General features: G+C 44.9%; 1 protein-coding gene across 3 annotated transcripts in view; it reads right to left on the reverse strand.

Annotated features, from left to right (window-relative positions):
- IFT88 (intraflagellar transport 88) overlaps positions 1–15,618 on the reverse strand; it is a 124,162-nt gene that overhangs the window by 57,436 nt on the left and 51,108 nt on the right. For all 3 annotated transcript variants that reach the window (XM_044284096.1, XM_044284095.1, XM_044284098.1), the window contains exons 6-13: positions 14,314–14,377; positions 14,150–14,219; positions 12,169–12,259; positions 11,979–12,083; positions 11,390–11,492; positions 4,513–4,627; positions 3,889–4,120; positions 1,439–1,509 (exon numbers count right to left, since the gene is read on the reverse strand). In XM_044284096.1, coding sequence (XP_044140031.1) covers positions 1,439–1,509; positions 3,889–4,120; positions 4,513–4,627; positions 11,390–11,492; positions 11,979–12,083; positions 12,169–12,259; positions 14,150–14,219; positions 14,314–14,377 — 851 coding nt within the window. The remainder of the gene's footprint in view (positions 1–1,438; positions 1,510–3,888; positions 4,121–4,512; positions 4,628–11,389; positions 11,493–11,978; positions 12,084–12,168; positions 12,260–14,149; positions 14,220–14,313; positions 14,378–15,618) is intronic.

The raw sequence follows: 15,618 nt of genomic DNA on the forward strand, positions 1-15,618 counted from the left end.
CAGCCAGCAAGGAGGAGATTCGGAGGACGCGGGGCGGTGCTGGGCTCCTTTCCGCTGGACTCCTGTATCCGGATACAGGACACATATGAGGTTCATTTGCATATGGATCAAAACAGTTTTTTAACACAATAAAAGCACACAGAGCTATGGGGACTGGGTATTGCAGATGTGCTAGTGGCCATCTAGCAGCCCATGTTCCCAGCTCTATGGCCAAAATCCTGGTGACAGGTTCCCTTTAACTGCAAGGATTCTGCAAACAGCACCATAGATCTGAGCTGATCTGAGCTCTTAGGTATGATAGTGTGCCCGACAGCACGTCATTTAGAATTGTTAGATTTTATGTAAATGTCCAGAGTTATGTTCCCCTTAGTGACTTTAGTGTCTACATGTTGTGAAGTTATTAGGTTGTGGTAATCACATTAAACATAGGGAAATGTCTTCCCTCCGTAATAATTCACGTCAGACACAGTAACATCACTAGAAAGTGTATTACGGTACAATGTATATTATAACTGTAACAGTATTGGCCACAACACCAACAGAAGGCCGGGTTCACATCACTGTTTAGCTTTCTGTTCTGATCCGTCAGAAGAACATTTTGAGCATCAGTTATTAGTGTTGTGCGAAGTTATCAAAAATTTAATTTGGCTGCTTCACCGAATTTCCCAAAGAAATTTGCTATGTGACGAAGCGTATTCCTTTGTAATTAGCGGGGGCAATGACGGAGAACGGCGATTGCGCTGCTTCCCAGTCATTGAACCCCTCAGATGCCGTGTTCATCGCTGATCGTGGCATCTGAGATGAACATTGAGGGCTTTCGGGGGTTAATCCGGTAAAGGGGGGTGATAAAAAATGCTCGCCATATCCATTTGATCGCATAGAGGCCACTGCGGCCGACTTGAAGATCTTGTGCGGTGATGCAATGATGTCATCACACTGGCCGGAGTGGCGACGTGATACGTTACCGCATGCAAGATTTTGCGTGGGATCTTTAAAGAAGATGGCTGTGGCGGCCTCTTCGTGTGCAAATGGATGAGGAGAGTATGATTCCCCACTCCCCCCCATTTCAGGGGAAATTGATTTGTTACCACGAAGCACAAAGAAATTCGGCTTGGTGGCGAATTGAGTTTTCCCTGAAATTCGGATCGAAGTCAACTTCAGATACTTCGATTCGCTCAACCCTAGATCAAATTTGTGTCAAGAGGATTTATTTTTGACAGGAGAAAAAGTCCTGCGCTAAGTATTTTTCAAAAATAACTGATCTCTGATGGAAGTGACACAAAATGGTCATAACCGATGCTCAAAATAATGGATCCATTTTTTTTTTTTTTTTTCTGTTCTTCTGCAGGATTAGAAAAACGGAAAGCTAAACGGTGACGTAAACCCAGCCTTACAAGGCTGTTTCATGACGCAATGTAATCAAAACAGGTTTGGTTACCTTTCTCGTTCCATTTGATGGAGACTGTCATTTTTAATAGCTTCTATCAATAAATTTGTATGAGGATCATCCTTTAAAAAATAAATAAAATAAAAAACACTTCAGTTCCGTAATTCCTCTCAACTCTCGGTTTGGCAGACCAATGGCATTTCAACACAACCCAATACTTAAAAGGGATTCTGTCATGAGATTTTACCCGTATAACCTAAACATACGCTCATGTCTGGACTAATAAGAAGAATCCTAAGCTGGCCTTATTAAACCTCACTGTGGCTCTATTTGCACAAAAAACTGTTTTTTTAACCTGTCAATCACTCACTTAAGGTGCCCAAGGGGAGGTCCGTTAATACAGGGTGCCCGGCCGCATCCCTCGCCGTCCGGTTCCCAGCGCCGCCTTCCCTAGCTCAGCGCCGCCTCCGCAATCCTACCCGTCCCTCTGCCAGATCCCACGCCTGCGCACTAGGCTCAGCCTGATGCGCCGCGGACTCCTGGAAGCGGCTTCGTTCAGCGAAGTGCGCATGCGCCGGCTGATGCGCATGCGCACTTTGCTCGATGAAGCCGCTGCCAGGAGTCCGCGGTGCATCAGGCTGAGCCTAGTGCGCAGGCACGGGATCTGGCAGAGGGACAGGTAGGATTGCGGAGGCGGCCGGGCACCCTGTATTAACCGACCTCCCCTTGGGCACCTTAAGTGAGTGATTGACAGGTTATAAAAACATTTTTTTGTGCAAATAGAGCCACAGTAAGGTTTAATAAGGCCAGCTTAGGATTCTTCTTATTAGTCCAGACATGAGCATATGTTTAGGTTATAGGGGTAAAATCTCATGACAGAATCCCTTTTACGAAAATCGCTTACAAAACATATAGTTGGCTCTTAATCCTTTTCCTTCACCCCTACCTTATGTATCAGTCTTGTCCCCCCCCTTCCTTATACGCATTAGTTCAAATTTAACCCCAACTACGTTTACAGTATTCTACGAGATTGAATAACATTGTAATTTGGTGCTCTCTCTCTAGGGGAGAGAGCAGCGGTGGCCATAACCCCTGGATACAAGCAGTGTATAATGTAATGGACAAATGAATCCAGACAGCAAAGGAGACAACATGGACCATCACAATACATTAGTAAGTGCCTTGTAGTAACTTGATGACTACATGATAAATGCCATTTGCTGAAGTGAGACAACCAATTTAGGCCTCTTTCACACTTGCGTTGTCCGGATCCGGCGTGTACTCCACTTGCCGGAATTACACTCCGGATCCGGAAAAACGAAAGTGAACTGAAAGCATTTGAAGACGGATCAGTCTTCAAAATGCATTCAGTGTTACTATGGCAGCCAGGACCCTTATAAAGTCTTGGTTGCCATAGTAGTAGTGGGGAGCGGGGGAGCAGTATACTTACAGTCCGTGCGGCTCCCGGGGCGCTCCAGAATGACGTCAGAGCGCCCCATGCGCATGGATGACGTGCCATGCGATCACGTGACCCATGCGCTTGGGGCGCCCTGACGTCACTCTGGAGCGCCCCGGGAGCCGCACGGACGGTAAGTATACTGCTCCCCCGCTCCCCACTACACTTTACCATGGCTGCCAGGACTTTAGCGTCCCGGCAGCCATGGTAACCATTCAGAAAAAGCTAAACGTCGGATCCGGCAATGCGCCGAAACGACGTTTAGCTTAAGGCCGGATGCGGATCAATACCTTTCAATGGGCATTCATTCCGGATCCGGCCTGCGGCAAGTCTTCAGGATTTTTGGCCGGAGCAAAAAGCGCAGCATGCTGCGGTATTTTCTCCGGCCAAAAAACGTTCCGGTCTGGAACTGAAGACATCCTGATGCATCCTGAACGGATTTCTCTCCATTTAGAATGCATTAGGATAAAACTGATCAGGATTCTTCTGGCATAGAGCCCCGACGACGGAACTCTATGCCGGAAAAGAACAATGCAAGTGTGAAAGAGCCCTTAACATGAACTTGGGTCTGAAACTCATGTTGCTCTTGTGACTGAATGGGCACACCGATATATACATCTTCAGGAGTCTAAACATTTTTATAGGCTTAAAAGCAGATTACACCACAATATATTTGCACTGAAATTTAGGGAAGCAGGGCGGTGAAAAGGTGGTAAAGCATACATAATGCCTCCATTCAATGTCTATGGGAACGCTCAGTGCTGTACTTGGCCGTCTCTAGCCACAATGAGCTGGAACGGGGGGGGGGGGGGGGGGGGGCAGTATCCTAGTAATCGGTGGGGATATCAGCAGCAGGGCTGCCAGTGGTCATACCACGTTTCTCATTTAATAGCCCCTTTAAATATCTGCCATTTATATCAATTACTACCATATGGGTTAAAACATTCACAGTAAAGCCATGTGGTACAAGTTGGGCACTTTACTGGAGGTACTTGGCAGCAGACGTGTTTTATGACACAAAATGCGTTACACCGCTACCACTTACACCAGGAGAAATATACTTTTCTTCATCGTCAATACCAAGAGGCGCTGCTATTAACTTCTGGAAAGCCTTTTTCATTTTGTCTCGGTCTCCGACAGCAAAGTAACATAGGATCAAATTGAAACCAGCGTTCAGATTTGGAGATTCACTCATGATGTGCTCAAAGGAGTTAATAGCGTCGGCGTACTGACCAGTCTTGACGAAGGTCACTCCGATATTCTGCATTATCTTGATCCTGTAAAAACGTTGAGTGTGGCTTTAGGTCAGACATTAAATAGGTGGAAGCCAGCTGACCACTCAGCACATACACGCTTGCATCCGCCCCAGCCTGCTGTTACTTTGTATGCTTCCTTCCAGGAATAAAGATACTTTTTGATTACTGCATTCGGGTGAGTGCCGCTATCTATTTCATCTTCATATACGCATATTAAATAGGTGGAAGCTTGCTCTATTCTTCAGCACTTACGTCTCTCTGGTTTCTCGTCGACTAGATCAACTATACTTCATGAGTTTTGGCAAATGTATCTAGCACAAGGCAGCGTCAACCTATAAAAACTCTCTTATGTGTAGAACACAATAAAAGGACTATGAAGATACAGTATAATATATAGAAAAATAATTATTGACCTCATCTCCTTGTGGGCACCTGGGATTTGATCAAGAGCCATACGATAAAACTTGATCGCCTTGGAGTAGTTCTTCTGCTTTAGATAGATGTTTGCCATGTTCACTTTTAGGCGACCTAAAAGAAAAAATATATTTTATAGCATCAGGATCCTGTATCTACGGTCATTCAGGGCGTCAGGGCACAGTCAGATGGGGCTGATGAAAACAATGATATCATGGCAAATTGTGGTAGCATGTGTTTTTTGCTATGCAGCAAGAAGCGCACAACCGCTAGGTCTGAATACGGTATACCCCTATACTTTATGTTCCCTGCCATCAGTTTTTTGCACAAGCTACCATTATTGGCCATGTCACCCAGAGAGTGCTCACCCCTGTCTCCCTCACAGACATGCTCATACCTTGCCCTCCACATTATAATTAAACATTTTCTATTATTGCTAAATAGGTAACCAACAAGGAACATGGGGGGGGGGGGGGGGGGGGGGAATGTAGTCCTGCAGGCACGTCAGTGTGGGCATCACCAACTCATTCAGCTCCTCTATCTTTTTTTTTTATCAAATCTTTTTATTTGAGATCTTTTAAGATCATTTTTTCCTTTTGCATTAGGACAAACTTAACACCACAAAGAACCCCTTCCCAACCCCCCCCCCCCCCCCTTCCCCAGCTCCATAGTCCAGGTGCAGTCCATCTTGGAAATAGTCCACAGCAGATTTTAGGATGTGATTCGACCCACATTCGTTCTACATGCACTCCAACTTAGACGCACTCTACCCTTTGTCTGTTACGCTGTACCGGTGCTACCATAAGGCAAACCAAGCGGCTGCCTTAGGGCGCACCCTGGGGGAGGGCGGAAAATGTGACATGGAGGGGGAGAAATGTGACATGGAGGGCTGATGGCTGACATGGGGGCATGATGGCTTACACGGGGGCATGATGGATGGGGGCTTATGGCTGACATGGGGGGGATAATGGCTGACATGGCGGCATGATGGCTGACATGGGGGGCTGATGGATGGGAGCTGATGTATGACATGGGGGTCTGATCTGAGGTCTGATTAACATTGGGGTCTGATTGCTGGTCTGACTTGAGGTGTAATGGAAAATATTTTTTTCTTATTATCCTCCTCTAAAACCTAGGTGCGTCTTAGAGGGCGAAAAAGACGGTCCTCAAACCAGCGATTGTCTGAAGCAGAGAGAAGATACCAGGACCACACAGAGGAGAAGCCAGCTGCTGCAGACGGGACCAGGGCCAGGTGAGCTGCGGGGGGGGGGGGGGGGGGGGAAGTAGGGGAAATGGGGCGCCAAAATGTAGCTTCGCTTGTGTTGGCAAAAATCCTTGCACCGGCCCTGCCCTGACTACCTATTACCGATGACTGCCACAGTCTGCTCTCGACCTAAAACACTATCTTAAATTACGATGTGAAAATGTTCAATCCATGTATACCAGATTTTATAAAATTTCTTGTCGTTCCCTCTCTTTTGATACACATAACTCTCAAGTTGCACCAGAGTGTGCATTGCCCTCACTAATTCCTGCGCCTCTGGAGGATCAGGAGCAATCCATCGGGATGCTATCCGCTTCCTAGCCTGATATAAGATATGTTGAGTTGCCAACTTAACCTCTCTGGTTCCTGACAGTTCACCAACATAGCCCAATATACATAATAGAGGGGAGCGATCAACCGTAACCCCATAAACCTTCACAATGAGGTCAGCCACATCGTTCCAGTATCTACGTAAGCGCGGACAATTCCACATCAAGTGTATAAGGTCAGCAGACGTAGCTCCACACCTCGGGCATTTGTCATCAGCACGAAACCCTATTTTATATAACATTTTCGGGGTTCTATATACCCTATGAAGCAGCAGCAGTTGTGAGACCCTGTGAGCCTCACTTACCGCTACATCAGGGAAGTCAGCGAGCACCTTTTCCCATTGGTCTCCCTTCAATCCTGGTATATCTTTCTTCCATCTTTCAATCAATTGCAATGGATTCCTTTTATGCAAAGCTTCCATTAGGCTGAGATAATGCAGCGATATCACTCCCCCCGAGCCCCCCCAGTGGCCGCGAGGTCTATAATCAGATGTTTCTGGGCAGGCATCAGCCTCCCCCGTCGCTCCTGCACTTGTATGGCATGCCTCACTTGCAGATATACATAGAAGAGAGATTTAGGCAGACTAAACTCTTGTTGCAACTTAGAAAATTCTTAAGGGATGTGTCATCGAATAACTGACATAGCCTATCCAGACCAAATGTCCTCCATGCCCTAGCACTGAAAACCTTATTAAGTTCAGCATACACAATATTCGTCCATATTGGAGTAAATTTCGTGTACCCCGTGATTCCCGCCATCTTCCTGGTTTTCCACCACACCACATGTATCATATCTAATATCCCGTACCGCCTTCCTACTTCTTTAAAAGTGCCATCCTCTAGCGCTGATAGAAGGCACCTTCGATTTAGCAAGTGTTTCACTATTCTACCCTGTCTTATTAACCTGTTCCTCCTCGCCCCATCCCCTTATGTGCTGCATTTGGGCTGCCAGGTAATAAACCAAGGGATCAGGGACACTCAGTCCACCTTGAGTCTTAGACCTGCACTGGGTACCCAGTTTTATGCGAGAAGTCCCCTTCTTCCAAATTAAATCTCTAAAGATTGCGTTAATAGTGTAAAACACATTTAGTGGAATCCATACGGGGGCGTTATGCAGCACATAGAGAAGCTGGGGCATAAGAATCATTTTTAGCAAATTCGTTCGGCCAACAATTGATAAAGGTAACTTCGACCAAGCTCCTCCATCTTACTGCCTGCTAGCAAATGATAGTCTATGCGCCAATGTCATGACGGATGGTTCATTTATTAGCAAGCAGTGATCAGAAACGGGGCCGAGATCTAAAAGATGTATTCTCTGCCAATAAAGTAAGTTGTCCATATACTGTATGAGGGATTTCAGATGGCTGTTTTCTTAAATGGAATCTGTCCCCCCGATTTTGGACCATTATCTATTTGTCATGAAGAAGGACCCCCACAAAAATGGTCCGAAACGCATAATTATTTTTCTGGTGTGTTGAAAAAATACTTTTAACAAAGCTGCTTAAATAAAGATACAACTTTCTTTGCTAATTGGAGCTGGACTGGACTTTGTCAAGTTTGTTGGATTTCGATATCGCCAGCATTATCCAGGGGCTGTGTCCATGCTCATTGCAAATGAACACAGGTGAGAGCTGCTAACATACCTGTTTTTGCATTATCTACAGCGATACATGAGTAGTACTGCAAGGAGTCCAGATCACTATGCTTTATTTCCCTACTGCCTCCCATTCCCCCCTCTGTCAGCAGTCAAAGTTGCACTGATATACAATGTCAGGACTGCTGCGCATGTGCACACGGGTCCTCTCCATTACGTATGAATAGCACAGCACTCCGGACTGTGCTTTAAGGGCTGTTTCACACGAGCGAGTCCATTGCGGGACATAAAGCTGTCACTAGGATTCTGTAGAAATAAGGTCATGCAGAGACACATAGCATTATAAACCATGATAATGCCCTGCGCTCCTGCAAGTCCAGAGCGGAGGATCACACTCACACACGGAGCGCGATTCCCGCAATGGACTCGTTCGTGTGAAACAGCCCCAAGTGCTGACAGTGGGGGAACTGTGGGCAGTAGGAAAATAAAATATAGTGATCTGCACTCCTTACCTGCAGTAGTACTCATGTATTAAGGGTGTATTAGACACCCCAATGCTGCAAGTGATTGTCGGGAGTAAAGCGTTCCCTCCTGGCAGAGGACACCTCGGCTATTACATGCAGTGATGTCCTCCGCAGCATGGGAAGGAGTAATCACTATGCAATCACACGTCCCCGTACAGGACAGCGGTGTGCCAGTGGCAGACCCCGATTACACAGAACGATCTGCTACCGTAAAATCCAGATCTAAAAGATCTGAATTGCCCGATGAACGAGCGCGATCATCGGGCAATTGGAGGCAGTATTAGACTGCCATTTGCCTAGGAACGCTCATTAGCCATTATCGGGCAGAAAATCTCCCTGTGTAATATACCCTTTACTGTAGATCAGGGATTAGCAACGTCTGGCACTCCAGCTGTTCTGCAGCTACAACTCCCAGAATCCTCCTTTCACTTCTATGGGAGTTACAAGAACAGCCAAGTAAGCATGCACACTGGGAGTTGTAGTTTCACAGCACCTGGAGTTCCGATGGTTGCTGATCCCTGCTGTATAGCCCAAAATCGGGGTGACAGATTCCCTTTAATGACTTATTGTTCATGGTTGGTCTGTGAAGGATGCTGTTCTGAACTCCAATGCCATAAAACCATAAATTGCTGATTAGTTGCTTGGTCTGGGTTTCCATCGATGGGATGCAGATCTGTTATTCATCATGTGCGACCTTCCAATCACCGCATCCAACCGCTACTGAATAAATCCAACCTTTCCACAGATATCTGATTTTGGTTGCCCTCTGTCCCACCTGATTACATCACAGAAAGGGGGTGATGTCCAGGAGAATATGGTCTATTCTAATCAATCTTTTTGGCTCTCTAAGATCTCTAGCGTATGACCAGCTTTACCGCAGTTAACAGTGGCGTTAGGAATTGAGAAAGTGGAGAGTAAGTTAATATTTTAGAAGCAAGGCCCGTGGGTTATTTATACTTTGTGGGGCTATAGCTAGCCATTTAGTTTTGATGCACTTTTTGATGAGAACCTGTCAGCATGATCAACCCTATTAAACCATGGATACTGCCTATTAGGGTTCATCATGTCGATTACAACGATATATTATTTTTAGTTTTTAGCCTGCCCTGCAGCGGAGATATCATACCTTTTATATTTAAGTAAATTAGTCAGAGTTATAACAGGCTGGTTGTAGCGCTAGGAGCAGCACTACAGCGCAGATTCACAGTGCGCAGGCGCCGACAACATCATTCCACCCGGACGCCTCCATGTCCTCTATACTCTCCTTCCTCACTTGCCTCCTGCCTTTGGCTCACAAAACTGCATCAAAAACCACATCCAGCCTTATAGCACGAGATTTTTTTACTCAAGCGCCTACCCAATATAAAAACATCATTTGCTGTGGCTTCTTACCAATGCAAACAAGTGTTTGCAAAATCAAGGCAAGCATATGAAAAAACAAATATATTTAGTGTAAACTTAGAACTTGGTCAACAGAAGTCATGTGCCCTCTGGTTTGGAAATTAAATGAAACCCTCAAATGTAAAACAGGCCGTACCCTGTGTCAGGGCACATTCCTGTGGCTGAACCACCTAGTGATTCCAAGCCCAGCAAACACTACTAACTCTGTCCGTTCCTGGCTTGGTAACCCCATTTGTGCCCTACAGACCCTTATTTATACAGGTTGAAATGATGAAAAACACAATTTTAAGTGAAATGCACAGAGTTAGCAGAGCTGACGGTTATTGTTCTACATGGTGAGGGTGCTCAGTCTAAAGATAGGGCAGCAGATATATCTACAGCTCCTTGGAAAATCACAGAAGATATTATCTCGTTGAGTGCCAGATGACAAAAGTAGCTCTGCTACATCTCTAAAACACCTTCCAATGGCATGGACTTTAGAAGTACCAACTCATAATGACACAGAATTGATAAATAAGTATCTTTAGGACTCGAAGTTGCTACATCATAGTTAAAGGAAATAGACTGAAATCTGCAGGGACTCGGGAGCATGCAATAGAGCAGGACGAGTTGAGCAGAATGATATGCAGTTTTGAGGGAAAAAGATTCAGAATAACTTTTATTTTATTTTTTATTTAAACCTCTGCTTATTCAGGGGTCAGTCCTAGCAGCGATTGACATGCTCACACAGGGAAGGCAGTCAATTGTGAGAAAGCATTCACTAGATCCAAATGGTCAGAGACTTAAAAGGGGTTTTCCCATGACTAATATAAACAATGAAAATCAGACATCATACAGTACATGACAACCTCTTTCTAACAAAGCTAGAACCAGCCCTGTACCTCACATGGATCCAGAGAACTCCTCATTCATTGCGCTGCTAGATTTATATCAACTGACCGCTCAGGGGAGGGTCTTTTCTGCTGCAGCTCAGGGGGCGTGTCCATGCTCTCCCCATCACAGCTCAGGGGGTGTGTCCAGCTCTCCCTATCACAGCTCAGGGGGCGTGTCCAGCTCTCCCTATCACAGCTCAGGGGGCGTGTCCAGCTCTCCCTATCACAGCTCAGGGGGCGTGTCCAGCTCTCCCTATCACAGCTCAGGGGGTGTGTTCATGTTTTTACCGGTCTGCACATGCGCAGGCCGGAACGACGGATCCGGCATTCCAGTATTCGGAATGCCGGATCCGGCGCTAATACAATCCTATGGGAAAAAATGCCGGATCCGGCATTCAGGCAAGTCTTCAGTTTTTTTCGCCGGAGATAAAACCGTAGCATGCTGCGGTTTTCTCTTTTGCCTGATCAGTCAAAATGACTGAACTGAAGACATCCTGATGCAAACTGAACGGATCACTCTCCATTCAGAATGCATGGGGATATGCCTGATCAGTTATTTTCCGGTATAGAGCCCCTGTGACGGAATTCTATGCCGGAAAAGAAAAACGCATGTGTGAAAGTACCCTTAAAGTGTTATTAGTTATTTACTATGTCGCTTTAACATGTACATTTATTATTCATGCTGCTACATATATATGTATTTATTCTTGTGAAAGATTCTAACCACCAACTGTGAACGACTTATTTCAGGTATATTAATACATTTTATGCATCATTATCCACTGCTCCCATTGCTATAGAGAGTGCCCCACTTTTACATATTATCAGATTTCCTTTAATACAGAATGTTGTGCAAATTCGGATTCTCACCAACTACGCACAAGGTACATACCTGCGTGACTGAACATTTTATTCTTCACAATGACTTGGTAAGTATTGAGCGCTTCAGCATACATTTCATTTGCAGAATACTGGGATGCCAAGTTAAGCAGGACCTGGTAAATAATCCGTAGATAAAGAAGGAATATATAAGCTTTGACAATCATCTATTCTGAATGGTGGTTCCTGTCTTATCCATACAAAGAGGTGATATCATCACAGGCAGGATTATAATGACAGATAACTGCAGTAAAGTGATCTGTACAGACCAAGAAGTGGCGCCTATTATTAGGCTTAGTGGCCAGTGCAAGAACTGCAGGAAGTTATGGTTTTCGTTTAACTATAGATAGTGTCAAGGAAAACAGCACCAAAAATTCTTTAAAAATACGCTGAACATAAAAATGCGATTTAAACAATAGATCATTTTCTGATGACACATTCCGTCGAAATGCGTTCCTAATCTAACTCCAAACTCTGTCACAGTTGAGCGACATTTTTCTGTTGCATCAATGATGATGTCGTCACACCCAATTTGCCTGCTACTTTGCGTGACTAAGGTAGCTATCGGAAGATGGGAAGAACAACCCCATCATTATACTTACAGAGTAGGTGAGATCCAGGTTAATATTCTCCGGGGACAGAATCTGTTCTCTCTGTCTGACCAAAACCCTCTCCTTCCTCCCGGCTTCCTTAGCCTTTTCCAGGGCCTGTAATGCCGGATTAAAGTCATTAGTACACCGTGCAGCAGAAGGAGAACATTGGTTTATAGACCCGTCTAACCATACTGCTGACCTGCTTCAAATCTCCACTGCTGTTAGCAATGCAACTTTCTTCTATTAATTCATTAACCTTCTTCTCCAGCTGTCTTATCTTTTCTTCTGGCCTACAGTCCAAGAGATGATCATCAGAAGGGTTCATTAGTAAAGGCAAGCTTTGTACAAATACCTTGAAAAACATAGGTGGAATCTATCACCGGCTGTACACCAGCTGCCTGGAGCGTACAAAAGTCACACATTCTGTTCAAGCTCCATTTTATTTAAAAATGTACGACTTTTTGCCATTTTGTGGCTTGTGGGCAGCGCAGAGCTTAGGTCATATGGAGTGGCCTCCCATTGCCCAACGGATGGCGCAATTTATAGCTCAAATCCTGCACCTCTTAATAAATTTGTCACGTCTTCCTCCAGTACCCCCTCCACTTGGTGATCTGAACAAATGTCATATTTATGAAGCTCCCAAACCATTCTGACATGTACAAATGGTGGAAAGAAACAAACATTTAGGGCTCATGCACACGACTGTATGTATTTTGCGGTCCGCAAAAATGGATCCGCAAAAAAATACGGATGATGTCTGTGTGCATTCCTTATTTTGCGGAACGGAACAGCTGGCCCCTAATCGAACAGTCCTATCCTTGTCTGTAATGCGGACAATAATAGGACATGTTCTATTTTTTTGTGCAGAACGGACATATGGAAACGAAATGCACACGAAGCAACGTCTGTTTTTTTTGCGGACCAATTGAAATAAATGGTTCTGCATACGGCCTGCATTAAAAAAAAAAAAAAAAAAAAAGGGAACGGACACGTAAAGAAAATACGTTTGTGTACATGAGCCCTTACTCATTTATCACACTTCACATTTTCTGTTGGTGTTGTTTGTCCTCCTGCAACACCTTTAGGCCTCATGCACATGAACGTATTTTCTTTCAATGTCTGTTATTTTTATTTATTTTTTCGGACCATACATATGCGGAACCATTAATTTTAATGGGTGCGCAAAAAAAAACTGAGGTTACTTCGTGTGCATTTCGTTTCCGTATGTCCGTTCCGCACAAAAAAATAGAACATGTCCTATTATTGTCCGCATTGCAGACAAGAATAGGACTGTTCAATTAGAAGCGCTGTCATCCGTTTTTTTTTTGGGCTGCGAAATACATACGGTTGTGTGCATGAGCCCTTATCAACAGGGTGTGCCCAATTTTGATATATCCGATTCATACTAAATCAGGAGCATAACCATGCTTGAGACATATAAATGATACTGCTGCTATAGTGGCATGATCACCCAAACATTGATGCATTGTGAGGTTATGTTGACACTGAAAGTATTCTGTATAATCCCATGTGTTAAAAACAAACAAATAAAAAGCTGCACTGTACTTAAAAAAAAAAAAAAATCTGTTATTTCCAATATAGAATAAAATAGCTCTCCCTAGTGGACACAAAACTAACTTAAATTCAGGAAATAATTTCTGCAGCGTACAACTCCATCCCCAGTTGAAGGCATATTTTTTTAAGTGTACCTAAACTTTATTGAAAAGTACTCTAAATGTGATAAAATTATTTTTTCATAATATATATATATTTTTTACGTTTCCATCCGAAGTTCAGGGTGTCTATTGCGCTTTGGATTGTGTACATGCATACACCATGTCAGTGGTGCCCTGGAGTACGGATTGTACTGGGGCCTAATGAGTGCTATACAGGCAGGGGGCACCCATCATTGCTCCTGCCTGCGCCCGCTCTTCTAAAGCCTTACATCCTTTACGAGATGCTTTAGGAGAGCAAGGGAGTGGTCGCAGGCAGGAGCTCTGCATATTAGATCACAAAAGAACAAAACTGGCACTGGTATCAACACCCCACCACCACCACCACCCCCACCACCAAGAACCAGTTTTGTTCACAAGTAAACTAGAATCAAGCAAGAAAGATGCCAAGATACGCATATCTGGCTATATAATCTATTAAAGACAGAGAAGCAAAAAATAACTCACGTGTCTTCATTCTTGGCCTCCAGAGGTGGAGCAGGCCCTCGAGACTGACCCAGGGGATCAAAAGAAGAGCCTGCGCATATAAAAAAGAGACTTGTGTTAATGAGCTAATTGTCCAAGTTTACACCCCCCCCCCACACTTATTTACCCACAGCATGAAAATCTACCTCGAAATGATGCTTTAGTGTACCCAGCCGCACGCACAGCTGTCATTGGTCGAGCTGCTCCATCCTGCAAGATACATACATATAAGGGTCAATTCACACGTACGCAAAACGGGTCCGGATCCGTTCCGCAACGGAACGGATCCGGGCCCATTGATTTTGAATGGGGCCGCAAAAGATGCAGACAGCACCCAATGTGCTGTCCGCATCCGCACTTCTGTTCCGCAAAAAAAATAGAACATGTCCTATTCTTGTCTGCAGACATGGACAAGAAAAGGCATTTCTATTAAAGGATCATCATGCAGTAAAAAGGACACGCTTCCAGGCTCTCCTATATTGATGACCTATCCTCAGGATTAGGTTATCAATATCAGATCGGCAGGGGTCCGACACAGCCGATCAGCTGCATGAAGAGAGGGCATGCGCCGTGCACTCGTGCCATCTCCTGTCTCTCTTTCTGCTTGCCGCTGCCATGTCTATGGCAAGCAGGAAGAGAGAAGGGAGACGAAACATGCACATGGTGTGTGCCTTCTCTTCATACAGCTGATGGGCGGGATGCTGGGTGTCGGAACCCCTGCCGATCTGATATTATGACCTATCCTAAGGATAGGAAGTCCAATAGGTCGGCACTGCAGGTAAATCATTTGTGGTGCTCGCGCCCTAGGATTGGCATCCCACGAAACAAGAACAGAAAGGACCGGCACTCACTGTAGGTTGTCTGCAAAATTTCTTGTTTATTGCCACGAAATCCTGTGACGCGTTTAGACACTCGCAGGTGTCTTTATCAAACAGCAATGATTGCTGCAGCATTGCTGTTTGATAAAGACACCTGCGAGTGTCGAAACGCGTCACAGGTTTACGTGGCAATAAACAAGAAATTTTGCAGAAAACCTACAGTGAGTGCCGGTCCTGTCTGTTCTTCTATCCTAAGGATAGGTCGTCATTAATAAAAGCCCTTTAAAGGGCTTTTACAAGTTTTTTCATAAAGTGCAGGAGAAAAAAAGTGACTGTATGAAACATTCACCAAAATCTGCTGCTGCTCAGATTCCTGCAGGGGTCACGTGTGGTTCGTTGATCATGTGACTGATGCAGCCAATAACTGGCCTCAGATGTCATGCATGCATGAAAGGCACATGACGGTTGAAGCCAGTAATTGGCTGTAGCATGTGAATGAGGAATGGCACATGACCACGTCAGACCAAGAGGGGACAGGGGCAGAAGGACGGCTACCCTCGCATGCTGTATGTTTGTTTGCAGAAAGTTTGCATGAAAACACCATCAAAAACCCCACATAAATTTGCACATTTA

The sequence above is a fragment of the Bufo gargarizans genome, chromosome 3 (genome assembly GCF_014858855.1).
Source record: "Bufo gargarizans isolate SCDJY-AF-19 chromosome 3, ASM1485885v1, whole genome shotgun sequence".
Taxonomy (NCBI): domain Eukaryota; kingdom Metazoa; phylum Chordata; class Amphibia; order Anura; family Bufonidae; genus Bufo; species Bufo gargarizans.